At 36.4% G+C, this 25,943-nt stretch overlaps 2 protein-coding genes across 3 annotated transcripts; one reads left to right on the top strand and one right to left on the bottom strand.

Moving 5' to 3' along the window:
• Positions 1–2,303: 2,303 nt before the first annotated feature.
• LOC124388866 (hyaluronan-binding protein 2-like) lies at positions 2,304–7,039 on the top strand. Its single transcript, XM_046853947.1, has 13 exons — positions 2,304–2,473; positions 2,779–2,815; positions 2,892–2,996; positions 3,607–3,717; positions 3,807–3,923; positions 4,077–4,193; positions 4,292–4,463; positions 4,553–4,647; positions 4,735–4,981; positions 5,122–5,264; positions 5,408–5,548; positions 5,683–5,828; positions 6,465–7,039. The coding sequence occupies exons 1-13, from the start codon at positions 2,402–2,404 to the stop codon at positions 6,624–6,626; spliced, it is 1,665 nt and encodes a 554-aa protein (XP_046709903.1). The 5' UTR covers positions 2,304–2,401; the 3' UTR covers positions 6,627–7,039.
• A 138-nt stretch (positions 7,040–7,177) lies between these two features.
• LOC124388864 (nebulin-related anchoring protein) lies at positions 7,178–24,643 on the bottom strand. Of its 2 annotated transcripts, XM_046853946.1 has the most exons (44): positions 24,534–24,643; positions 24,357–24,450; positions 23,969–24,063; positions 23,731–23,818; positions 22,755–22,856; positions 22,449–22,550; positions 22,246–22,350; positions 21,494–21,601; positions 21,290–21,394; positions 21,053–21,160; positions 20,864–20,971; positions 20,255–20,362; positions 19,797–19,916; positions 19,125–19,229; positions 18,802–18,909; positions 18,443–18,547; positions 18,260–18,358; positions 17,873–17,977; positions 17,665–17,772; positions 17,435–17,542; positions 17,079–17,276; positions 16,895–16,999; positions 16,711–16,809; positions 16,508–16,612; positions 16,290–16,397; positions 15,853–16,164; positions 15,666–15,770; positions 15,346–15,444; positions 13,455–13,559; positions 13,250–13,357; positions 13,051–13,164; positions 12,690–12,887; positions 12,416–12,520; positions 11,241–11,339; positions 11,054–11,158; positions 10,788–10,895; positions 10,263–10,574; positions 9,230–9,334; positions 9,014–9,112; positions 8,790–8,894; positions 8,600–8,707; positions 8,185–8,496; positions 7,876–8,028; positions 7,178–7,617 (listed from the first exon to the last, which is right to left on the bottom strand). In XM_046853946.1, exons 2-44 carry the CDS (start codon positions 24,426–24,428, stop codon positions 7,357–7,359), a joined length of 5,487 nt encoding a protein of 1,828 aa, XP_046709902.1. In that variant the 5' UTR covers positions 24,429–24,450; positions 24,534–24,643; the 3' UTR covers positions 7,178–7,356. The 2 variants fall into 2 exon arrangements, with proteins under 2 accessions (XP_046709902.1, XP_046709901.1); XM_046853945.1 differs by having other exon boundaries at positions 24,357–24,637.
• Between the last annotated feature and the right edge of the window lie 1,300 nt (positions 24,644–25,943).

Below are 25,943 nucleotides of genomic sequence, written 5' to 3'. Positions count from 1 at the left end.
CCTCTTCTTCTTCACCTCCAAAACCATCCTACAGACCACCATCCAATGTCTAGCTACACTGTCCCCTGCCAACACCTTACAGTCTCCAATCTCTTTCAGGTTGCATCTCCTACATAGAACATAGTGCACCTGTGTGGATCTTGCTCCACTTTCATACGTCATCCTATGATTCTCCTTCTTGTTAAAATAAGTGTTCTCCTCTGCCATTGCCATCCTTTTAGCAAAATCAATCGCCATCTGCCCTTCCACATTCCTTTCCTTAAAGCCATACCTACCCATCACCTCCTCATCACCTCTGTTCCCTTCACCTACATGCCCATTAAAGTCTTCCCCAATCACCAATCGTTCATTCCTAGGTAACTCCATCTAACTCACTCCAGAATTTTTCCTTCTCCATCTCACAGCCCACTTGTGGAGCATAAGCACTGATGACATTTATCGTCACCCCTTTAACTTCCAGCTTCACGTTCATCACCCTATCAGAAACTCTCTTCACCTCCACTACACTCTTACTGTACTCTTCCTTCAGTATCACCCCTACACCATTTCTCTTTCCATCCACACCATGATAGAACAGTTTAAACACACCTCCAATGCTTCTGGCCATACTCCATTTCCACTTAGTCTCCTGAAAACACAACAAATCTACCTTCCTCCTTTCCATCATATCAGCTACCTCTATCCCTTTATCAGTCATAGTACCAACATCTAATGTACCAACCCAAACCTCCACTCTCCTACACATCTCTTTTTTTTCTGCCGTCTCTGTAGACATCTTTCTCCTCTCCTTCTCCTCCTTCGGCCAACAGTAGCCCAATTTTTACTGGTACCCTGTTGACTAAAAATATCTGTGGTGGTCGTTGGTAACCTTCCTTGACCGATCCGGTATGAAATTCTGATTCGTGATCCGCATATTTGATTTGGCATATGTTTTACACTGGATGCCCCTCCTAACGCAACCCTTCCCATTTATCCGGGCTTGGGGCCAGCACTAAGTGTGCACTGGCTTGTGCAACCCTAATGGCTGAGTTCACTAGGGACCATATTTATTATTGAATTGAATGTGCAAAGAAAGTATTTAATCAGTATATGAAATATACATTCGAAAAAAACTATGTCTTGGATATTTCTACAGAAAAATAACTCTGGCAACCGCAGAGGTGTGAAATAAATCGATTACATTTGCGTAAAAATAAAGTTGCACCAAGAAATCAGCTGTTTATCTCTTTTTATGTGTAAACATTGACTTTTGCTGTGTAATTTGGACTTAATTGACCAACTCTGTTTATTAAAGCCATTAAAGAAAACAGTAGTCTCAAGGTAAGAGCGATGACCTTTTTCTTTGCGCATATGGCCTTGCTTAATCAGTTATTAACAGTTTTTGTAGCTTCCCAGAAAAGGTCAAATAGAGTGAGGCTCCTTATAAATGTGCATTGAACAACAGTGGCTAAGGTGTTCCACATATTTATCAAAAATTTAGATCCTACTCAATATCCTGCTTTACAGTGAAGACACATACAAACAAAAACAGAGAACCTGTATATAAGTTAAAATAAAGTACTGTTCAGTCAAATTCTAAGACAAATTATCCACATTTAAATATACTTAAGTAACCATGTGTCTAATAATAATGTTCTTCCTCTTCTACTATTTAGGGCAAGTTTTCCAACTTTTTCTATGGTTCCCTAAAATCTCCATGAAAAAAAAGAATGTTGTTTGTTTTTCCACTTTTTTTTTATATGTGTATTGTTTATTATGTTGCTCATCTGTGAAGTGATTTTATGGAACCTGAAATGAAATATGAGTTGAAGTTGAAATTGCAACTGAATTACAGTTACATATACAGTTATAAATATACCATAATAAAAATAACATAAGTACTACAGGTTGGACCATTTTTTGGTGGGCAGTAGAAGATTTTACGATCTGTTTAGGTCAAAGTGCTGATTTAAAGTAAATACACTGTTGCAGGCATGGCCTTTGACCCAGATGAAAAATCATACAGGGGCAATCAAAGATGACATCAGCAATCCTACAAATGAAACAATAAATACATTTTATTCTTTATCCATAACAATGTAAGGGAAATCCTCCCATGTGAAAATTTATACCTGAACTACATACATTTTTTAAATATTTAATTAACAAAAACAGTCTAAAATTTCTAGTGGCAGTTTACATCCCACAATATAAACAGACTAGTGGAGGTGTGTGTTGTGTATTGAGGCCTAGGGTTGGACATGAATCTATAAAGAAATCAATGTTGTGGGCTAATGATTGCCAGTTGAAGAGGACAGGTTCTATATGAATATACAAGAGGTGATCTGAATGATCATTGACTGCATTCCCACGGTTAAAGTGATTTCTACTCTGTAATCCTGTGACCAGAACTGGCAGTGCCATGTTCCGACTATTGCTGCTTCTGCTGAGTCTGCAGAGTCTTAACCGAGCAGCAGCAGAGGCAGAAAATAAGGTTTGTAGCAGCTTTTGCACAGTTCATTCAGTTATACATTGTGCTAATTGAATATATTTACCTTATAAAAAATCACTATTTTCAACATTAAATAACAATTAAGTTGAAGTGTTTAAAGAGGCCATTGCTTTTTTTTTTCAGGGTGTCATTTTTGTTATTGTCCCTGCGTCTATAATGCAAGTTGCCGAAATTTGGACTGTCTGATAATAATGTTGACTGATATTGTGTACTGAAATCCTTTAATATACAATTTTTTTTTTACTGATTGTGGTTTTATGATTTAAATTATTATTATAATTTTTTAGGGATTGCTCTTGGACGTGATCACAGGCATAGCTGAACGTGAGATTCAATACTGTTTTTCCTAATATTTCATATAAAATTTGTATGTCATTAACTTTTTATTTTATCGTTTTAGATGTCTTAGGACCAATAAATGAGACTGACTCTGAATACTCTGAAGAATCTTATGATGCAACTGATTTAAACCTTGACTGGCTGTTTAGCCTCTTTGATGAAATAGGTGATGAATCAAATGCATCAAATACATTTTATTATTTGATAAAAAGGAAAAACTATTTATACTTTGATGTCAGGAAATCATTGGACAATTCAAGTAATTGTATAACAAGTAATTGTACAAAACATTGTTTCTGAATGTTTATCAACTCCCTAAAAGTAGATGGCCTTGATATATAAAATAAAATGTTTTCAGTAATATGTGATTCTGCTTGGCATTCTAATTAAATAGGATACATACTGTCCACTTTATTATAAAAACCTGTACACCTGCACATTCACACAAACACAAACACACACACACACACACACACACACACACACACACACACACACACACACACATACTGTATATGCTTATATGCCTAATATATTTATCAGGCAGATACAGGTCAACAGCTTCAGTTTACTGTATGTTCAAAGTGAACATCGGTATGGGAAAAAGAGTGTCCCTCTGTGAGACTTCAAATGTGGCATAGTTTTTAGGCAGGGGTTGCGCTGGCCCTGTATTCATGAAAAATTAAAAATACATGTTTTTGTGAACTGTTATTTAAAACATATCTGTTGTTCTTTCTTTTTCTCTCACTTTTATCCTCTTTCACTCTTCCTTTCAGACGAGTGTGATCCAAATCCATGTTACAACAATGGTACATGTAAGAATGATGGTTACGGTGACTTTAAATGCGAATGCCCTTCTCCCTTCAAGGGCAAAAGATGTCAAGATGGTTAGAGCCACGATTTCTTAGCATTCCTACTTATCTGATAAGAAAGAGTTTCTTGTGGGAAACCAGTTATAAATTTCTCTGTTCTTCAGTTACTAATATGTGTAAGAACGTAAGATGTGGCCGGGGCGAGTGTGTCCGCATTAAGGAAGCACCATTTTATGAGTGCAAGTGTATTGCCCCCTTTCAACCACCCAACTGCAAGAAACGTAAGTGTTACCTGTTTCTTTCAATGTCAATGGTAGTGCTTATACAAAAATGTTGTTAACTACTGGTAATTAGTAATTATAAGTAATTAACATAATAGTAATTAGTAAACTTGTAGAGAACAATATAAAGGTCTGTAAATTGCTCTGTTTTAGCGTCAGCCTGTAATCCTAGTCCCTGTTTGAATGGTGGGGAATGTATAAAGGGTCGTACAAGGTCTCAGTTCCTTTGTAAGTGTCCTGAAAACTACAGTGGAAAGTTCTGCCAAGTTGGTAATTAAGCCAATTATTATTATTATTATTATTATTATTATTATTATTATTATTATTAACGTTTCCAACATGCTGTTGATGAATTGTATGTGGCTAAGGTCCTGATGATTGCTATGAGGGAGATGGGACATCATACAGAGGTTTTGTCAGTCAAGCAGTGTCTGGACATGATTGTCTGCCTTGGAACTCTAACCTAATAATGCAGTTTGGTCCATTTGATGATGATGAAGATGTAGAAGATGATGGAATCGGGTCTCATAACTATTGCAGGTCAGACCTGACTGTTTGTCTGTTTTGGGTGAGAGAGAAGCAAAGCAAACACTAAAGAATGTGTAATTATTGGACATTCCCTTGTCTAGGAACCCAGATGGGGAAAGTCAGCCTTGGTGCTTTGTCAGAGATAAAAACAAGTTGCGTTGGAATGACTGTGATGTCAGACGTTGCCCTGAACAAGGTACACATTCTCCATATTTTCTCTTTTTTCTCAGTGTTTCTCTTTTTCCAATCCAACCATGTTTTAACCTTTTTTGCATTGTTACAGTTCCTTCAACTATACCACCTGATGAAGAAACAAAGCCTACTATAAAAGCAGAATTCTCTGAGTGTGGAAAACCATGGCCAAGTAGGATCACATCAAGAATTTTTGGTGGGAGGAAGTCAAAGCCTGGAGCTCATCCCTGGCAGGTTTCTTTACAAGTGAGACTCAAAAACAGCACTGATGACTTTAGTCATAATTGTGGAGGAATCCTTCTTAACTCCTGCTGGGTCCTCACTGCCGCTCACTGCATGTAAGTGTTGCCTACAAATACACCTGAGCATATACTGTATGCACACATATATATATATATGCGTGTGTGTGTGTGTGTGTGTGTGTGTGTGTGTGTGTGTGTGTGTGTGTGTGTGTGTGTGTGTGTCTGTGACTTTACAGGGCCAGCACAGTTGACATGCAGGTGGTTATGGGTGGAGTGGACCTGAATAAGCATGAGGCAGCAGATCAGATTGTGGAAGTTGAAGATTATTTCATGCATGAGAACTACACAGAAACTGACAAGGCCTTATACAATGATATAGGTCACCCACTAAATGCTTCCACATACCATAGATAAACAAAACTAACTTGCACTCATATTCTGGTGATCACTGTTTAATCTAGATCAAATCATTCACTCTGTTTGATTTTACTATTTATTTATTTTTGTATTTATAAATATCAGCCCTGCTCAAACTGAGGCCTGTGTCAGAAGATGGACATTGTGCCAGAGAGACGAGGTTTGTAAAAGCTGCCTGTCTACCCCCTGGCCCATTTCCTGATGGAATAGAATGCACTATATCAGGCTATGGAGTCACTGAGAAGGGTGTGGCTTTTCTTTCACAAACTCCATCCCCATTATCCTTTTATTTGCTTGATTGTTACATTTCATTTGCTGAAGATTAACACAAAATCAAGTCATGTTTTTTTATTTTATTTACAATTTGTTTGTTCTTTAAGATGAGGATGGTTCCAGTCAGTTGCTGGACACAAAAGTACTTTTGATTAACCAGACTGCCTGCATGGCTCCTAATGTTCTTGGAGATGTGCTGGATGACAGCATGGTCTGTGCTGGACGAATGCAAGGAGGGATTGACACATGTCAGGTGTGTATTCATGTGTGGCTATAACTGCAATGGAGACCTGCTAAAAATTAGATTCATTATCACATTTGTCAAAAAGTTGGGATGCTGTGTAAAATGTGAATAAAAAACTCACCTTTCTCACCTATTGCAAAAAACCTTAATTACCTTTAGGAAAATGCTCCTAATGCAATGTTTCTCTTTAGTAACACTTATTATACTTTTCTGGACTTTTTTTGCTCCTGTCTCAACTTTTTTGAGATGTGTTTTGGCCATCGAATTTTCTATATGCTTTCTATTTTCTATTGTAGTTTATGAGATTTGGAAATGATTACATTTGTTTCCCACCTTTTTGCATAATTTTTATTTAATAATTGTTTGCATCATTTATTGAATGTATTAAAGATAATGTGTGTATTTGGTATTATAGTTCCTATAATACCATTTTATCTAATTTATGTAACTCATGTAAACACTGTATATCCTGCACTTCTGGTTAGACCTAAACTGCATTTTGTTGCATTTTGTACTTGTACATGTGTAATGACAATAAAGTTGAATGCAATCTAATCTAATCTAATCTAATCTAATGTGCTATTATAATGTGTGCATTTAGTATGTAGTGTTTGCATTTTATTTTGCTGCTTTTCTTCTCTATAGGGAGACTCTGGTGGCCCACTTGTCTGCAAGCAGAACAACACACATTATATCTACGGAGTAGTGAGCTGGGGTGATGGCTGTGGCAGGAAGAATAAACCTGGTGTTTATGCCCGTGTTACTCACTTCATAGACTGGATCAATGAAAAGATGCATTCCACATAGAGTTCCATGACACGCTGCGTGCATCATGTTTTAATGAAGGACAGACCTCAGACAGTTGATCGCATAGAATAATTTCAAACAATTTATAATTTTTGGATCCCATTGTCATAATCGTACATTAAGCATGAACTTTTTATTTTATATCTTATATCTGTAACTATTGGCATACTCAAAAAACTGAACCTGTCAGATATAAACTGTATCAAACATCTCTTAAATATAACTCTTCTGCTGTTTGCAGTCTAAAATAATAATTGTCCACCAGTGACATACAAAGCAGTTATACATTTGACAATGCTTCATTGAAATAAAAATTTTCTAGCTGTTTTAAAACAAGAAAATTTTCTTTAAATAAAGCTGCTTATTTCATTAGGTAATTAATAAAAAACGAAGGCTTTTGTCTTTCCATTACAGCAATTCTTTCTTCTTCACATGCATGAGACACTTTCGAAAATCCTTAATTCCATCTGTTCTCACAGTTCCTATTCATGTCATTTAATAAATTCAACAAACTGAATTTATACATTTTCATTACATTAAAGCAAACCACACCTTCTTAATTCTTCCATGATTGTCAAATTTAGATTCACTGTGTTGTTTTAATATGAATATTCTTCACATCATTCAGAATATTCCTAAAGTCACTCTATTAAATTACTGGTAGAAAAGCAAACACTACATGGCATCATTGTAAACTACTTTCTTTTTACTACTCAACATTAAATGATCACTAATTTGTAATGGATTTTTTTTCTAAGGACTGGTTGGTGATGGACTCATTTGTAGAAGAGTTAGATGTTACAGACTGCACTGTCTTAGACTTTGTAGTTTTTGCCTGCTTGAAAGTAGTGTGGATAGTCTTCTTTCTTTTGACGTGGAGGATCTCCATGGCATCAGGATTGACTGAAGACTGCTGGACTTGCTCTGTGGTTTCCACCTGCTCTGAGGAGTTCTGCTGCTGATTCTCCAACTGCAGCTGACGCTGGAGCATCTGGGAAGGGTAGATGGCAGAGAGGGGAAGGGGAGAAGAGAAGAGAAGAGAAGAGAAGAGAAGAGAAGAGAAGAGAAGAGAAGAGAAGAGAAGAGAAGAGAAGAGAAGAGAAGAGAAGGGGAGAGAAGGGGAGGGGAGGGGAGGAGAAGAGGTAGTTTAAAAAAGTAGTTTAATTTTATTTATTTATATTTTCTTTTTACATATAACATCTTCCTTTCATATTTGTTACAACTGTACAATTATAATCCGTTCTCTCACCATAAATTCTTGATACTTGGAGATGGCTTGCTCAGTGTCTAGCCCCTCTGCTAGACCGAGCTCAGCAGCTCTCCTGGCCATTTCTACCTTATGGGAGCCTGGAGGAGTCCAGCCCATCCCTTTTATTGAGTTCAGGTCAGATTTATAGTTCACCTGCATCCATTCAGACAATTTCCATGTTTAAAGTCCATTAGCTTTCAATTACAAAAATATTGGTGAATGTATATTTTAATGGACGTGTCCTTAATGTTATTTACTGTATTTATAAAGAATATAATTATAACGCAGGATTCAAAATGTTCCACTTACATCACTCTGCAGCTTGTAGGCCTGCTTGGCATGTTGAAAGTTCAACTGCTGTGGGTCACATGTGTAGTTATGTAAATGCTGACGGTATCTGATGTCACTGGCTTGAGCCTGGCTCTTCTTAGCCTGCAGGAACTCTGGCTGGTCTGCATGCATCTTGAATTGAGACCGTGTCTCCTGGAACTGCTTCTTGTACTCATTGTTACTTTGTAGTTTGCCTACAGCCATCGAATGTCTCATCTTGGGGTCATCCTCAACACTGAGGAGACCAACCTGCTGGCCCTTCTGTTTTACAAAGGCCTCCTTGTAGGAGAACTATAAGATGCAAGGTAAACTTTACTCCAACAGGTCAGAAAATTTAGTTTCTTTAATGTTTTATAAGACTTGTACATTATTAAAAGGTGCTACTTATACTCACGTCACTAGCAATTTCTCTAGAGGCCTTGGCTGTCTGGAAGGGGATAGCATCCAGCTTAAAGTCATAACCTAATGACTTCACCTGCTCTCCTGATGCCTTATACATTTTCTGAAGAGGCAAATATATGATAGAAACTTAGCCAATGAATTCTATTTAGTAACTAAATACAGTACCATAAAAAATGGCATACATCGCTGATCTGCTGTGCGTTGATCTTTGCTCTGATAAAGTCAGGGTGATCTGGGGGCAGGGAGCATTTGTGCATAGACTCAGCATCCCCGGACTTGTATAATCGCTGAAATGCACAATAACAGATTATTGCATGGTACCAATATTTTCGACAATAAAAACCTATACTGCGTTATTTGGTATTTTTGTTGTATTCTCTATTTATCACAAATCTTGTAGACTTGCCTCACTACAGTGCATGTAACTGTTCCTGGCATGGACAATATCAGGGGAATCAGCCACTTGAGTAAACTTCATATGGCCAGGAAGCTGCCGATATTTATTCTGTATAACAAAAAGAGTCCTATGTTATAGAATATCAGGGTTATACAGTAAAGCATAAATAGATGAATGATTATTTTTATTGCTATTTTGTTTTTATTTCTGATAGCGTGAATTTACATCGCTGATTAGCTCTCCTGCTTTTCTTGCAGACTCAATCTGAGGTGCCCCAACTGAGTCCCAGGCCACTCCTTTCATGAAGTTTAGATCTGATTTGTACACATTCTGAGAAAAGGATGCACGATATATTATATATGTTATACATTAAATGTTTTATATATATATATATATATATATATATATATATATATATATATATATATATATATATATACACACACACACACACACACACACACACACACACACACACACACACACACACACACACACACACACACCGTATTTTCCGGACTATAAGCCGCTACTTTTTTCCCACTCTTTGAACCCCGTGGCTTAAACAATGAAGCAGCTAATTTATGGATTTTTCCAGGGGTTTTCTCGGTTTCACAAGCTTCAAGCCAAAAAACTGAGCCCCGTAACATTAGACCAATGAAATTGCCGAACGGGTTAATGTTAACCAACGAAACTCTTTATATTAAATCAGATGTGCTCCCACTGAATCGGGCCGCACCACATCATAAATGTTCCTTTGATGTTTGACCTGCCGCTCACTCGTACTGTCAACAGGAAATGCGAATCATTCGTCACGCTGAAAACAACCGGCATGAAAAAACACACTTCACCTGTGCTCTGAGCTGAACGGCATCGGGAGAAAAGCTTCACCGATGGTGATTTTTAAACGCACAGCGATGCCAAAAGAAAAACTCCCGAGAGAAATTGTTGTGAAAGGAAGGAGGAAGACAGTGAACAGTGACTTTCTTAGTAGGCTACTGTTTAGATACAAGCCGTGTAACAGACACTGTCTTTCGTTAAAACCTGTGTAAAGTTCATTATTTTCAAAGTGCGGCTTATAGACAGGTGCGGCTTATTTATGTTCAAAATAAAAATCTTTGTAAAATTCAGTTGGTGCGGCTTATATTTGGGTGCGCTTAATAGTCCGGAAATTACGGTATGCAAAAAACATTTGATATATATATATATAAAACCATTTTTTCTTTCGACATAATTTTTCTACAGCCTTTATTCTCACCTGGCTTTGGAGCTCATAAGCCTTCTTTGCCCACTGCATCTTCATGTCATCAGGCAATACAGTATAGGCATGGAGATGTGTCTTGTAGTCCTGGTCACTAGCCAGGGCCTGGGCGTTTTTGGCATGAACCAGGTTCATCAGGTCTAGTCCAAGGTGATACTGCCTGCTGGTGGACATGGCATCTTTACGGTAGTCTTTGTCACTCTGCAGATTCCTCATCTGCCAGCAGTGTAGGAGGTGAGAGTCATCCATAATGCTCTTTGCTCCAATGTGCTTACCCTTTTCCAGGACATGATTGTGCTTGTACATGTACTGTGGAGTAGAATTTATGTAAATGTCCGGTTAATAATGGAATTGGTAATTTCAAAAAATATATAATTGCAATGATAATTGTAATGATAAAACATAAATAAATACATTTTATTAATACTAATGAACAGCTTGGGTGATGAAATTATGCTGCACAGACAATACAGAAAAAAAAATAGCTAGATATGCCTGCAGTCATTTAGAGAGTTTTCTTACATCACTGGCAATGCCTGTGGAAGCTTTGGCCGCTTGGAAGGGGATGTCCTGCATTGTCAGTTTATAGCCCTGAGCTCTTAGTGTGTGCCAGGACTCCTTATACTTGGTCTAGAACAAGAATGCAAATGCAAGATTTCATAACTGCATTCAAAACCCTTAATATGCCAATGGAATAAAAAGGACATTTTTAGTGTAATGAATATCTACAATATGTTTCAAATAGATGAGAATATTGGAATATCAGTAAAGTTGGCATAAATGCTTACATCACTGAAATTAGCAGCGTTAATCTTGGCCTGAGTGATCTCTGGTCGTTCAGCTGTGATGGTATAGTTATGTCTCAGGTTCTCACCTTTTTCTTTGTAAAGTCGCTGTTGAATTTGAGCATACAAATTAATTCTCCTACTTTGTATTCTATTTGTCATCAGATGATAAATACACAATGTAACACACCTCATTGGTGATCTTGTTGCTGAACTTGGCATGAACAATATCGGGGGAATCTGTAATAGATGTATGCTTAAATGCATGTGGCTGCTGTCTGTATTTTTTCTGTTGAATAAAGAGAAAATTATATTGTTATTTAAAGATTTCCCATTACAATACAACCAATTAGGGCTGAAAAGATTTCTAAAGTGACTCAAATAATTTAGTTTTTCTGGACAGGTAAACACAGAAGACACTGCAAAATAAAAAAAATAGATAAATGGGGAGAAAACAGCAAGAAATGAGATGAAGATTTATTTGGAAGCCCGTTTTCGCCAATAAAAAAGATACCAATTTTTTTCTCGCACTTCCGAGGTTCTTTTACTGGTAATTCCGGGTTTTTTTCTCGCAATTCCAACTTTTTTTTTAGCCAATTGGGCAATGTCACTCCCTCTGTAGTGCCAGAAAGCTTTACACGTAGAACATTAAATGGGCTTCAATCAATAATATCGCATGGTATCAAACTAAGACTCCGATCCCTGGAGAGAACTCTGTTTGACAATCAGCTTTGGAGGAGATAGAACACCAACACCAACAGCTTCAAACTACAGACTGACAACATCGTTACCAGTGGATTCACCAGAAATGTTGGATATTTACGAGAAAAAGTCAGAATTGTGAGAAATAAAGCCATAATTGTGAGGGGGAAAAAAGAAAGAATTAGGCGAAATAAACTCAGAATTGCAAGAAAAAAAACTATTTTTTATGTAGCAAAAATGGATTTCCATAGGATTGAGGCCAAAGAAAATTTTCTGGATCATTTAACTAAAACATAAAGAAAACACCATACAGAGCGTTTCCTTTTTTTTTTAGGATTCTGAAATTTATATTTTTGTTTATGATTTTATTTTATTTATACATTTGTATTAGCATTTTGATGTAATATGGCAATTAAATGCACTAAATGGGACATTCTAGTTTACATTTTCAGCAATAAAATTTAAGTTTTTCTGGAATGGAAACAAATTACTTGTTTATTTTTTAGAGACCTGTCTCATATTCTATTGTATATATTTTGTATTTGCTCTTTAATAAAGAAAATGTACGTCTTATCTGATTCCTCGATTAATAGTTAAAATAATAGGTAGAATACTCGATTACTAAAATAAACGATAGCTGCACCTACAACCGATATGCCATACCTCACTGATTAGTTCTGTTGCATGTTTGGAGCCTTCAATCTGTAAGGCACCAGTAGCAATCCAGGCAGCCCCACGCAAGTAATTCATATCAGAGCGATATATTTTCTATTATACACATACAAAGCACAAGTCAGCAATTGTTCTATAGTAATAAGCCACTTACAGTACATATAAAGGCACATACATACAAAATGTTGTTACTATACAGTGCAAACTGATTTACATTATTTCCTCAATTAAATAAAGACAAGAACTGTTAAAAGACAGAGATTACCTCACTCTGTAGATCATAAGCTCTCTTGGCAGCTTGCACCTTCAGGTCATCAGGCAGAGCAGTGTAGTTGTGCAGGGTAAATTTGTAGTTTTGGTCACTGATCAAAGCCTGGGCCTTCCTAGCATGAACCACGTCTAACATATCCATTGGGAGGTGGAACTGAGAATGTCCCTTAGTAGAGTTTTTCTTATATTTAATCTATAAATAATGTATAATGTTAAATCAGTAAGTCTGTCAAACTGATCTTTATAACTATCTTATTTGCACTAATAAAAAGGTAAATATATATATATATATATATATATATATATATATATATATATATATATATATATATATAGTTCACCGCATGCATACTCACATCACTCTGCAGCAGGGTGGCATTCACTGAGTGGGCAATGTTAATGTCATCCTGTAATCCTTTCAGCCCAATCATTTTACCCTTTGACTTTTCAAACTTCGCTTTGTATTTTTGCTAGAAGTAACAAAAAATTTTGATCTTAGTTACTTTTCCCTAAAAATATACGACATAATATAATACAACATGTGATCACTCTTACATCACTAAGTATCTCTCCAGAGGATTTGGCTGCCTGGAAAGGAATAGCGTCCAAACTTAATTTGTAGCCTGCATCTCTGAGCTGTGTCCATGATTCTTTGTAGCGTGTCTAAAGAACACAAGAAGCACACAATAAATAAGTGGATATAAAGTTGAGGAGCAATGTTGGTACTGAAACTGTATAGCACACATCCAAAAAACCTCACCTCACTGATGTTCATAGCATTTATCTTGGCCTGCACATGCTCTGGTAGGTCTCCTGTGATTGTATAAGAGTGCTTCTCAAGCTCTCCCTTCTCTCTGTACAACCGCTGCATGAACACAAAGTATTTAATTACTAATCACCTGCACATTTAGGAGTGCTGAGAGAATCTTATTATATAAACCCTTAATAATTTCATTTATTATTACTATTTATTATTATCATTATTATTTATTACTATTCAGAGATGAGAAAGTTCTAAATAATAAATAAATATTCATAATATGTGATAAATTATCTCACAAAAGTGAGTACACCCCTCACATTTCAGGAACTTGTATATATTTTTGAGTAGGCAATGTGCAGCTTGCACAGAAGTACAGATTTACTTCCTCTGAAAAATTCAGCCATTATGGTCTAAATAACTGGCAACAAAAGTGAGTACACCCTAAGTGAACATGTCAAAACTGTGTCCGAAGTGTGAGCACCATTGTTATCTAGCACTGCCTTAATCCTCCTGAGCATGGAATTCACCAGAGCTGCACAGATTGTTGCTGGGATCCTCTTCCACTCCCTTAATAATGACATCACGGAGCTGCTGGATGTTAGACACATGCTGCTTCTCCACCTTCAGCTTAAAGATGCCCCACAAGTGCTCAATAGGGTTCAGGTCTGGAGACATACTTGGCCACTCCATCACCTATAGCTTCCTCAGCAAGGCAGGTGTCATCTTGATGACATGTATGGGGTCATTATTATACTGGAACTGCCGTTTGGCCCAGTTTCTGAAGGAAAGGCGTTATGTTCTGTTTCAGAACGTCAGAATGGCACAACCATGCTTTTCTCAAAGAACCGCAGCTCCCCAGAACCAGCAGCACTCATGCAGCCCCAGACTATGATGCTACCACCAACATGGTTGACTGTAGGCAAGACAAAGTTTTCTTGGTACCCTTCAACAAGATGTCACCACACCTGCTAGACACCATCTGAGCCAAACAAGTCTATCAGACAGGACATTCCAGTAATTCATGCTCTTAGACAGGTTGTCTTCAGCAATCTGTTTATAGGATTTCTTGTGAGCCAGCTTCAGAAGAGGCTTACTTCTGGGATAACAGCCATGCAAACCGAATTGTTGCAGTGGTCAGCATATGGTCTGAGCACTGACAAGCGGACCTTCCACTTCTGCAAGCTGACAGCACTCATGCAACTTTTTTAAAGTAAGCTTCTGCACAGTAAGCTTCTGCACCGGATGCACAGCATGAGGACTTAACCCTGTTTGTTCGAAACTTGCAAGGCCCTGTTTCGAGTGGAACCCATCTTGGAAAACCTCTGTATGACCCTTGCCACTGTACTGTAACTCAGTTTCAGGGTGTTACCGATCTTCTTATACCCTAGGCAATCTTCGTGGAGTGCAACAATTCTAATTCTCAAATCCTCATAGAGTTCTCTGCCATGAGGTGCCATGTTAAACATCCAGTGGTCAGTAAAAGATTATTGTACCCAAAGCACCAAATTTTAACTGCTCTAATACAATATACACAAAATCGTACAGTTCTGTCAAGCAGACAAAAACATGAACATGACATGAATAGTAAGTGTGGACATGTGGCTGCATGGTTAAATGACGTACAGTAATAATTTACGGTGTACTCATTTTTGTTACTGATCATGAAAATAAAAGCTGAATGTTGAGTTATTTTCAGAGGACAGTAAATCAATACTGCTATACAAGCTGCACATTGACTACAGAAAACAGTTTCTAACTTTAATTTCTTTAGTATTTGAGAAGATATACTAAAATGGTTTCTGAAATCTGAGGGGTGTGCTCACTTTTGTCAGATACTGTATGTACAGATATAATTATGATCCTAGTACTGGATCTGGAATTATCTTACATCTAGGGCCAGTTTGTTGCTGACTTTGGCCTGCACCATCTCTGGTGTATCCTCCACACTGGTGAATTTCAGCGCACTCACATTCTGACGATAGTTTTTCTGAAAACAAACAGTAATTTATTGTGCAATAAAATGATATTTTTTTAAATAATGAATTTATGATTGGACAATGCACTGTACCAATTGTAAATGTGGTTTATAATTTGCTCTATATGTTAAATAGACATTAAAGAAATGACAATTTATGCTTAGTTCAATTATTGGACTTTTACTTCCAAATGCTACTGTAGCACTGCTTAATATTTCAAACAAATAAATACCTCACTGATGATATTGCCAGCCTTCTTAGCCTGCAGTACATCAAGAGATCCAGTTGTCTCCCACCCAACACCCTTCAACCAGTTCAGATCTGACCGATAATTTTTCTGAGGAGAAACCAATATATTTCAGTTTGGTTATTCTTGTAATTCAGGAGTTGTATACTGTGGAGTTATATCTGAATCTTACATCACTTTGTTGGCTATAAGCTTTCTTTGCCCATTCTACTTTCATGTCACTGGGTAGGCTTGTGTACTTGTGCAGGAAAGTTCTGTAGGTGGTCTCTGTAGCCAGGTCTTGGGCCTTTTTAGCATGACTGATGTTCATCATATCAAGTGATGTTTTGTATTTGGTCTTACTATCCTCATATTCTTTCTTGTAATTTCGGTCACTGTGGAGTTTAGTGGCCAATGTTGAGTGGGCCAACTGAGAATCATCTTTCACAGTCTTCACCCCAATCATCTTGCCTTTTGTCATCTCATACTGTTGCTTGTATTTTATCTAAAAAAAAAAAAAAACAACAGTCAATGACTTTCAATTAAGCAGCCACATGGCCTTTATAAATTTTGTCGTAAACAAATTACACTGTGTTGCAAAAGTATTTACCCCATTGTGCAAATACTTACATCACTGGCAAGGTCCCTCTTAGCTTTAGCAGTAAGGATAGACAGTGCATCCATGGTTAGTTCAAAGCCCTTGTCCCTCTGGGCCTCCCAACTACTCTTATAGTTTTTCTGAAAAGCACAAGTCGTATATAGCATTGCTTTATAATCATAATATTCTGTAATTATTTGCAGGGCATTTCATGAACAGCTAAGTGACACATCTTTGAATGAACTCATACATCACTAAGAAGCTCTGCATTAGCTTTGGCCTGCTTGTAGAGAGGTTCATCCTTGCTTGCAGTGTACTTGTGGATGATCTGCTCTGTACCTGCTTTGTATGCCAGCTGAGAAGAAATCAGACCAAAATATAAGAATCATTCACTTGCTCTATTTAGAATGTTAATATGAAGCCAGATAAAACAAGTTTACAAAATAGTCTAACATCACTCTGTAGTTCTTGGCTCTTCTTGGCATGCTTAATGGATAGAGTGTCAGCTCCCTGGGTGTACTTCATACTGTCCACCTTTTGACGGTATTTTTGCTGCAAAATAGAGTTACAGAGAAATACTCAATGAAGCACAAACTTTCAAGTCTTATAACACCTTCTCCACACTAAATTGACTTACGTCGCTTGCAAGCTCTACAGCTTTCCTGGCCTGTGTAACATCCAGGCAGCCATCAGCCTCCCAGCCCACTCCCTTCATCCACATCAGATCAGAGCGGTACTGGTTCTGATCAAAACATATCACAATAGTGCAATAGAGCAAAAACAGCGTGGGTAATCATATATTTACTTCTTCTTTTTCTTACATCACTCTGCAGGTTGTAAGCTTTTTTAGCCTGCTGCACTTTGATGTCATCTGGAAGGATGGTGTACTCATGAAGCTTCTTTCTGTAGTCCAGATCACTGGCCAATGCCTGGGCCTTCTTTGCATGGTTTAGATTCACCATGTCCATAGACAGGTTACACTTGGTCTGATTCTCCTTTGAGTCTTTTTTATAGGCAATCTAGGGTCATATGGAAACAGAAGATTCAAGAGTCAAGAGGCTTTTATTGTAATTTCTACTATACACAGTGGTACACACAAAATGTACACAACATTTCTTTCATAGTATATGTTCATGTATAGATTTTTTATATATTGTATTGCCATAAAAATCTTTACCTCATTGTTTAACTTGCCAACTTGAAGACAGTGGAGAGTCCTTGAATCACTTACATTTATACCAACTGCTTTGTTTTGGCTCTTTGTGAATGACTCTTTATATTTAATCTGCAAGACATGTATATAGTCACTTTAATGGCAACCTCATGGGGCTCTTAATTTGCTCTCTGCATTGTCATAAACACCACATTAAAATATAAGAGTCATTGACTTATTAAATGAATACATACATTACTGGCCAGATCTCCGGAAGCTTTAGCAGCTTTGAATGTCAGAGTGTCGACACCAATGTCACATGCTTTAGACTTACTCTTCTCCCAATCCTCTTTATACTTGATCTGTGAACAAGATAGTGTAAGTGACAATAATATATAAAACACAAATCTCTAAAACTAGAAGACAAAATAAGTTTGATATTTTTTTGTACCATATACTCACATCACTACTGAGCTCTGCATTAGCTTTGGCTGTCTTAAGTTGTGGTGTATCTTGAGCTGCAGTATACTGGGTCTTAGTTTTTTCATAATTGGCTTTGTATTTCAGCTGCAAAATACATTACAAATTGTTTTAAAATCTAAAGTTTAGATTTTTTACACTACAAGTCACAAGTGTGCACCTACTGAGTAGCAAACACTTTCAAATAACAAATTAGAAGCTAAAAATGCTTTAATCATAACCATTTTATAGTCTTGTTAGATGGATTTTTCAACTTGTCCACACACTTCTGGTTATTTGAATACTTCAGGTTAACTTCTGGTACATTATTATATATTAACAAAGTTAACAAAGCTATATTTAACTGCTAGAAAGGAGATCGATACCTACATTGCTAAGTTGCTGTGCATTGATTCGAGCTTGAACAATGTCAGGAGTATCTGTCACCTGACTGTATTTCAGCTTGTCAATGTGCTGTCTGTAATTTTTCTGTTCAGAAAAAAGGCATATCTTTTAAAAAAACAGTTGGTAAGGTTTTTTTTTAATTTGCTGAAATGACGTTAGAAGACGCACATCTTTGAGAGGCTCAAGTTTCTTCTGGGTCTGATAAGATGGGGTGATTTCTGCAGGGTAGTTGTATTCACCCTGCTCCTGATCATGTTCTGACTTATATGCAATCTGAAATTGAAAAGACGAAATTGGTGTATATTTAACTCTTCTATGCAAACATTATTTTTTTCACATCACCTGCAGTGTAACATTCCATATCATTTAACTACTTCTTAGAACTTTCCAATTAGTTTCCCAGTACATACTAAAGAATACATAATAGATAAAATTATGCCTCAAGAATAATGAAAATAATAAGCCAGGAAAAAAAATGAACACAAAACACAATATTAGCAGTATAGTAACAAGCATTGCCATCTTACATTACTGGCCAACTTTCTGACTTTCATGGCATGCAGAGTTTTCTTGTCATAACCAGTTCCTTCATAGTGACCCTTCATGTGATTGGCATACTTCTCCTTATATTTATTCTGTAAATATAATATAATAGTAGTTAGAAATACAAATGCATAGTATAGATATATTTTTATATTATTATTGATACCATTGTCACAACATGATTCTGTTTCATACTATGAATATCAGAAATGATGCAGTTTGAGTTCTGCACAGTGATGTTTTTTTAACTGTAAATATATATAAAATGGTCTTACTCTTTGGGCAGTCACATAAATAGCATACTCACATCACTGGTATACTGGGCAATCTTGGATACATTTTTAAATTGTGGTGTCTCACAGTAGTTGATACTGTGTCCTTTTGTGTTCTCAAGATCTTTCTTGTATTCAACCTGAATAAAAGAATCATGATCATATTTAGAATAAACAAACTATGATCCACTACAATGGCACTCTATTTTAAACCTTTATTGACCTTCACATTCTTCAAACAAAATCATATTTGCTCTTTGACCCTGAACATAAATCAGGCTGTCATTATAAAATGGTGTCATCAGGTGTCAAAAAGGCATTTCAACATCTCTAGCTTGCCAGTGGTCCAGTGACATGATGTCACTTTTATGTAAAAAGCTGAACACAACAGGAGAGCTTTGAAAGATGAACACAACTGGTGCCTTTGTGTCTGACTGAGCTCATGACAGATGCCTTTTTAAAGATTGTCTCTGTCCTTCATAGCATATCAGTTTCCTTTGCCATATATGTCTGAATGAGAACCACAGCCCATCCTGGTAGCACATGGTTTTGATGATACATGACAGATGATGTTTCAAAAATGTTGAGTGTGCTTTAGAACAGTTATGTTTAATGAAGGTCACAAATGAAGGTTGCAAATATGATGACAATAAAACATTTGTAAAAAAAAAAATTTAATAAATAAGCAAATTAAAACAAGAATTCACCTCACTGACAAGCTTGTTGATCTTGCAGGCATTCTTCAGAGCCAGGTTGTCATCAGGAGTCAGGCAGTGGTAGGCAATGGCTGAGCCCTTCATCTTATTCAAGTCCTTCTTATATTTCAGCTGCAAGTTAAAATAGGAAGAGAGGATAATGCTAATGCTACTCAGAAAAACAATAATATCCATGTCAGCTTGCATTCTCCTGGTGTGAGATAACATGTGTTCACACACAAACTCAGGTATGTGAACTATATTGGTCTGCCTGAAGCCTTTGGAGTGACATCATTCAATTCCTGAATAAGAGTCATGACAGTAAGATCGAACGAACTCTGAATGAAGATTTTACCCATAAAGTACATATTAGTAATGAAAATAAAATGGCAAACAACAAGGGTCTTACAAATGAGTATCACAAAATTCCACCATACTCATTACAATAATAAGATATTTTCAAAACTTACATCACTGGCCATGTCATTGGCTTTCTTGGCCATTTTGTATCCAGGAGTGATCATAGCAGGGAAGCTTCCTTTCCCCCTCTGCTGCTCATATTCCTCAGTATAGGCATGCTGAGATACAATAGTCACAGCCAGGAGGGAAAAAAATGACAGTCTATACAAACCAAGCACCAAAACTTATAACTAAAAGCTATTGAATATGACATGGATGGCTAAAAAAAAAAAGAAATCAAAGTGTGAAAATATTATTACTATTACTTACTATTATAAAGTAAATGTGTGTGCAATGAATAACTCATAATATATAAATACTTTTTTAACAATACTATATTGTTCAGCATCTCCTTAGGTAAAATCCCGAATTTTACATCAATATTTATTTAAATTTCTTTAAAGAATGTTGTCAAGATTTTTCTATATATTTAAATCATTATACATTCCTAGGAAAAAGGTGGCTAGAAGTAAATGCCAAATAAATCTTATATAATACAATGATATATTGCATATATCATTGTATTATATAATGATATATGCAATATGCTATTTAAACACTCTGCAACTGAACAAACAGCTTAAATTGTGCTTAAATATAAAAGGAATGAAGACTGTTACCTGGCTAAACTTCTCAGCATTCTCTTTAGCCAACGTGAACTCAGCTGCGCCAGCCTCAGTGCTAGCTTTCCCCTTTATCTCTTGTTCATACTTCTGCTGGTACTTCACCTGCCCAAGACAGACAATAAGCTCTTTAATTATTTCAAACTCTTAGCATAAAAAGTATGTGAGTTACATGTGAGCACTTACTTTGCTAGCCATTTCATTAGCTTTTTTGGCCACCTGGTACCCAGGAGTAAAATGAGCAGGGAAACTTCCTTTCCCTCTCTGCTGTTCATATTCCTCCATGTAGACAACCTGTTTTTGTGTGTGTGTGTGTGTGTGTGTGTGTGTGTGTGTGTGTGTGTGTGTGAATAATTTATAAAATGTTTAGTCAGAAACTATTTGAAATGTAATAAAAAAATATATTGGACCGTTTAAACTTACATCACTAGCAATCTTTCCTTGGCTTTTAGCCAGTAGCACCTCAGGTGTATCCATCACAGTTGTATATTTTGAAACCCTCTCTTCATGTCCCTTTTTATACTCAACCTGAAAATAAATTGTACATTCAAAGTGTTTTTTATTGAAAAGTGTGTCTAATGTACTAAATCTGAACATGTGATTTAATTCACAGTATTCTTTACTTACATTGCTTGCAAGAGTGTTTGCTTTTTTGGCCACTTCATATGCTGGAGTAAGCATGGCTGGAAAGCTGCCTTTTCCTTTGGATTGCTCATATCCCTCTGTGTATTTCACCTACAATTCAATCCAGGTATATAAAGAATGCTTTACAAGTACACTATTTATATATAGATAATGAGTGCATTTTATTAAAGCTTTTCCATTAATAAAAATTAATAAATGCATCTATGTTGCGCAAATGTTGAGTTATTTAATAAGTTGCTCAGTAGCTCCTGGTTCCATGATCTCGAATGACTGTATATGACTGTAGAAAGAACATTAGTCATAATCTTACATTCCAGTTCTCATGTTAGTTCTCACTCTCCAGTGTTCTGTATTGTTTAAAGACTATAATCACACTCTTGATGTCACCCAAATGAGGATGGGTTCCCCTTTGAATCTGGTTCCTCTCAAGGTTTCTTCCTCATACCATCTAAGGGAGTTTTTCTTTGACACATTTGCCATGGCTGCTAATCAGGGTGTAAATACACATTGTTCACCTTAACTGTTAAATTCTGTAAAGCTGTTTTGAGACAATGTCTGTTGTGAAAAGCATTATAGAAATAAACTAGACTTGACTTGACTACTATAGCCTTATATTCTCGAGAAAGCAAAAATACATTTTTAGCATATTTCTATCTGCTATGATATTTAAACGGAATGTGAATTATGACAAATTACTCTTTAAAAGTAAATTATATGTATGAGCATGAGCATACATCGCTTGCCAGTGAAGTTCCAGTTTTTGCATGCAGCATCTCTGGCGTGTCAGTTACAGAGGTAAACTGTGTCACTCGCTCCTCGTGGCCACGCTTGTACTCCACCTAAGATTAAACAAACGTAAAGAAAAATGCTTTTAAGTTCCATGATTACAACCACCCTAGAATCATGCTTTTTTATGTAGAGATCTGAGACTACTTACATCACTGGCGATTTTTTGTGCCTGAGTCATGCGAACAACCTCCTGGCTGCTTACACTCCCTGAGTACCATATCTGCTGCTCTGAAAATTCAGATTCATAGCCCTGTACAGAGGACAGTTAAAAACATTTTTTTCTAATTTCAATGATCCTAGATTTAACAATGCAACAAATGATCTTACAAAATAAATTAGCCTGTGGTTTAAGAACTATACTATATAAATTAAATCTATTATTATTATTATTATTATTATTATTATTATTATTATTATTATTATTATTATTATTGCATAGTATTTGCTCTCCCACCTGGCTGGTCATTTGACTGGCTTTGCGAGCCTGCTCTATCTCTTTGGACATGTCATAGTGGAAAGTAGACATGAAACGTTCACCATCCTCTCTATATTTAATCTGCAAACCAACACACTGTTTAATCACAGCAAGAACTGTACTCATCACAGTTTTAACAATGTAAATAATAGTCATCGTGTGAATAATTCAAGATTCCAAGGAATGGTAATATTTACAAGAACACTGATGTTGAATCCTGATACTTATAGTGATAAAGCCCTCTTGTTCAAGGAATGTGACCTGTACCTAGTTTTATAACAGGATGCTTGTCCAATAATAATTTATATGGAAATAAAATTTCCATATCAAGATAATTTAAAGGAAAGCTAATTTCTGGACGTAAAGAGATTTAATAGACTGTACACTACAACTCTGTTGAGTCTAGGGAGAGTAAACACTTATGCTCATTGACAGACATGAGCAGGTGGGCATCACAGGATTAGATAGAGAAAAGAGAGAGAGAGAGAGAGAGAGAGAGAGAGAGAGAGAGAGAGAGAGAGAGAGAGCTGCTTTCGTGATGCATAAATTTAAGCACCAGTACATAAAGTGGATATCAGTAGGGTGTCGAGTCGCAGTCACAACACCGAAATAGCTCAGAGCAGAAACTCAGTCCCCATTCCAAACCTGTAAAGTCACTACAGCCTCTGAACTTTCCTAAAAACAGCTTTACAACACTAATAAAAAGCACTGTTATGACTTTTATTTGTCAGCCACTGGTGTGTCATTTCAACGTTAACATGAATTCACTAATAGCATATACATGTATTTAGTTATTCTTGATATTGTTAACATTTTACCTTAGACGCCACAATAATAGAAAACACACTGAGGATTTTGGGTCAATATCTTAATATGTTTCATTATTACTGCCTGTGTAAGCAATAATCCAAGCTTAGGGGTATTTTTGGCATCTTGAACATAATTGTAAGCTTACCTCACTGACAGCCTGTGCCTGTTTCTTGGCATTAATATTGATGGGAGTTTCATAGACACTTGTGAAGGTGTTGTTCTTTGGATTATGCCTGTAAATTACACACAGGTCTTGAGTTAAATTGAGTTTTTGTGGAAGTATTATGCATAATTGCAACATTTTGTGTAAATATACTTACAGGAGCAGTAAATGCTTTAACAACAAAATGTGTACTTAATCTGAAGTTTAAAACAATACTCACACGTGACAATATGGCCTCTTCTGGTGACTTATATAATTATTGGCAGTGAGAACCATCTTACAGACCTCACAGTGAAAGCATGATTTGTGCCAGTTCTGTTTATATGAGAGAGATGAATAGAGAGACAGGCTGTCATTATGTATTACAAAATCCAGGTCTATTATAATCAATTTTTTGTTCAACAAGATCTGTATTCAATTCTTGAAAAAAAAAGTTAATCCTAAATAGTAATATTATTATTGTCCTTATATCAGCATATATTATTAAAGTTTCTTGCTGCTTTAGTATTATTAGTATACAATAATTGATCAGAATATTTAAACATGGTAAAAAGACTGAATGCCACAAATCACATGTATGTTCACATAATGCAAACTTCCAGACTTACCTGACCAATGAGATTAAGCTTTTCAGCTGGATACACCACAAATCCACACCTGGCACAGTTTTGAATATTCATCTTTTCCTTATTAATATATGCTCTACCAAAAAAAAAAAATATATATATATATATATACGGTACACGTATAAAAAAGTCCCCCAAAATCAGTAGTCCTGGGCAGACCTCAGTAGATGACAGTCAAAGTGACAGTCTCCTGTTCCAACTTGTGGCTCACTCTGTGATGTGTTAAACTTAGATCTGCTTCAGGCCAGCTCTGTCTATTACATGAACTGGATGTAAGGTTCCACCCTCTTTAGACACTGCTGGTCATGCAACTGGCTGTCAAGCTGTCTGTTAGTGAAGAGAAGGAAAGAGATGCAACTGTGTTTATGTAACTGTACACTAAGTTTGCTCTTGTACATTTCAGGAGCTTAGTCAGAGTGGCCTCCACATTTCTTAGTTGTGCTCAAAAATAGGTGAATGAAGTCACACGGAGTTTGTTGGTTACATGTGTAATAGGTGCATTACAACTGTGCTTACTCATGTCATTCTTATTTATTGCTATCATACCTGCTTTCATGCAAAAAATTGTATGTTTGAAAGTTTGAAACATTTTTTATAAATAATTTTACAATAAACCACTATCAAACATTTTGCCAATGTTAGAGTTATTATTTTGTTAAATCTGTTGATTTATATTAGGATCCATGGTTCCTGGTTCAGGCCTGGGCATAAGGTCTCTGTGGATTTTCACATGTGCTTCCTATGTCAGTGCCAGTTTTCTCTTGTTTACACTGTGTATGAATGAGTGTGTTTGAGTGTGTATAAGCAGTGTGACCATCAATGAACTGGTGAGCCATCCAGGGTGTAGGCTGGTCTCACACCCAGTGATCTTGGGTAGGCTCCAGATCTAGCACAACCCTGAGAAAGGTAAAGTGGTGGTAGATATATGCATAAATTAATGAATGAAGGAAGGAAGGAAGGAAGGAAGGAAGGAAGGAAGGAAGGAAGGAAGGAAGGAAGGAATATTGATTAGGTTTAACATATTCCAAATATAAGATAAACATAAAAAGAGTATAAACAGTATTTATTGATATTGAAATACAGTTTTAATAATTAAATTGATGCATAATGTTTTAAATGGACATATTACAATTCAGCACTTTAAAAACTTTGAGCAAAAACTGCACTCCTGCTTTCACTGGCATATGTGAATATGAGTGTGAAGCATGTGAAAATTAAGTGTTTCAATCATGAGGCTTACAGACTGCAATCCTCTTATTAAAATGGCTAGGCTGAAAATAATTGAGTGAAACTGAGATGTGGCTATAAATGTCCTTCTAAATGTGAGTGCCACCCACTAAGTCTATTAAAAAAACGTGGAACTCTGTGGCCCACATGACCTTACTGGCATGCTCTTAATCTGACGTTACACAGGATTCTATGTTCTTGCGTGTGTTTAAACTTACTGGGCAGTTTATCAATTTTACCTAACATACTCATTTGTAGGTAGAGAGTTACTAATTAAAGCTATCCTTATGCTCATCATCATGGACAATTATCATGGACCTATGTCCACCACCAGGCTATAGC

This window comes from Silurus meridionalis, chromosome 7 (genome assembly GCF_014805685.1).
Source record: "Silurus meridionalis isolate SWU-2019-XX chromosome 7, ASM1480568v1, whole genome shotgun sequence".
Lineage (NCBI taxonomy): Eukaryota > Metazoa > Chordata > Actinopteri > Siluriformes > Siluridae > Silurus > Silurus meridionalis.
This window is presented reverse-complemented; position numbering and strand designations above follow the sequence as displayed.

Coding starts and splice junctions, on each gene's coding strand:
- LOC124388866 (XM_046853947.1), top strand. CDS start 2,402: ATGTTCCGACTATTGCTGCTTCTGCTGAGTCTGCAGAGTCTTAACCGA. Junction 2,816..2,891: donor GATCACAGGCATAGCTGAAC/GTGAGATTCAAT, acceptor TTATCGTTTTAG/ATGTCTTAGGACCAATAAAT. Junction 5,265..5,407: donor GGCCTTATACAATGATATAG/GTCACCCACTAA, acceptor TATAAATATCAG/CCCTGCTCAAACTGAGGCCT.
- LOC124388864 (XM_046853946.1), bottom strand. CDS start 24,428: ATGAATATTCAAAACTGTGCCAGGTGTGGATTTGTGGTGTATCCAGCT. Junction 22,351..22,448: donor CACAAAAAATCGCCAGTGAT/GTAAGTAGTCTC, acceptor GTTTAATCTTAG/GTGGAGTACAAGCGTGGCCA. Junction 17,978..18,259: donor ATGCACAGCAACTTAGCAAT/GTAGGTATCGAT, acceptor TGTATTTTGCAG/CTGAAATACAAAGCCAATTA.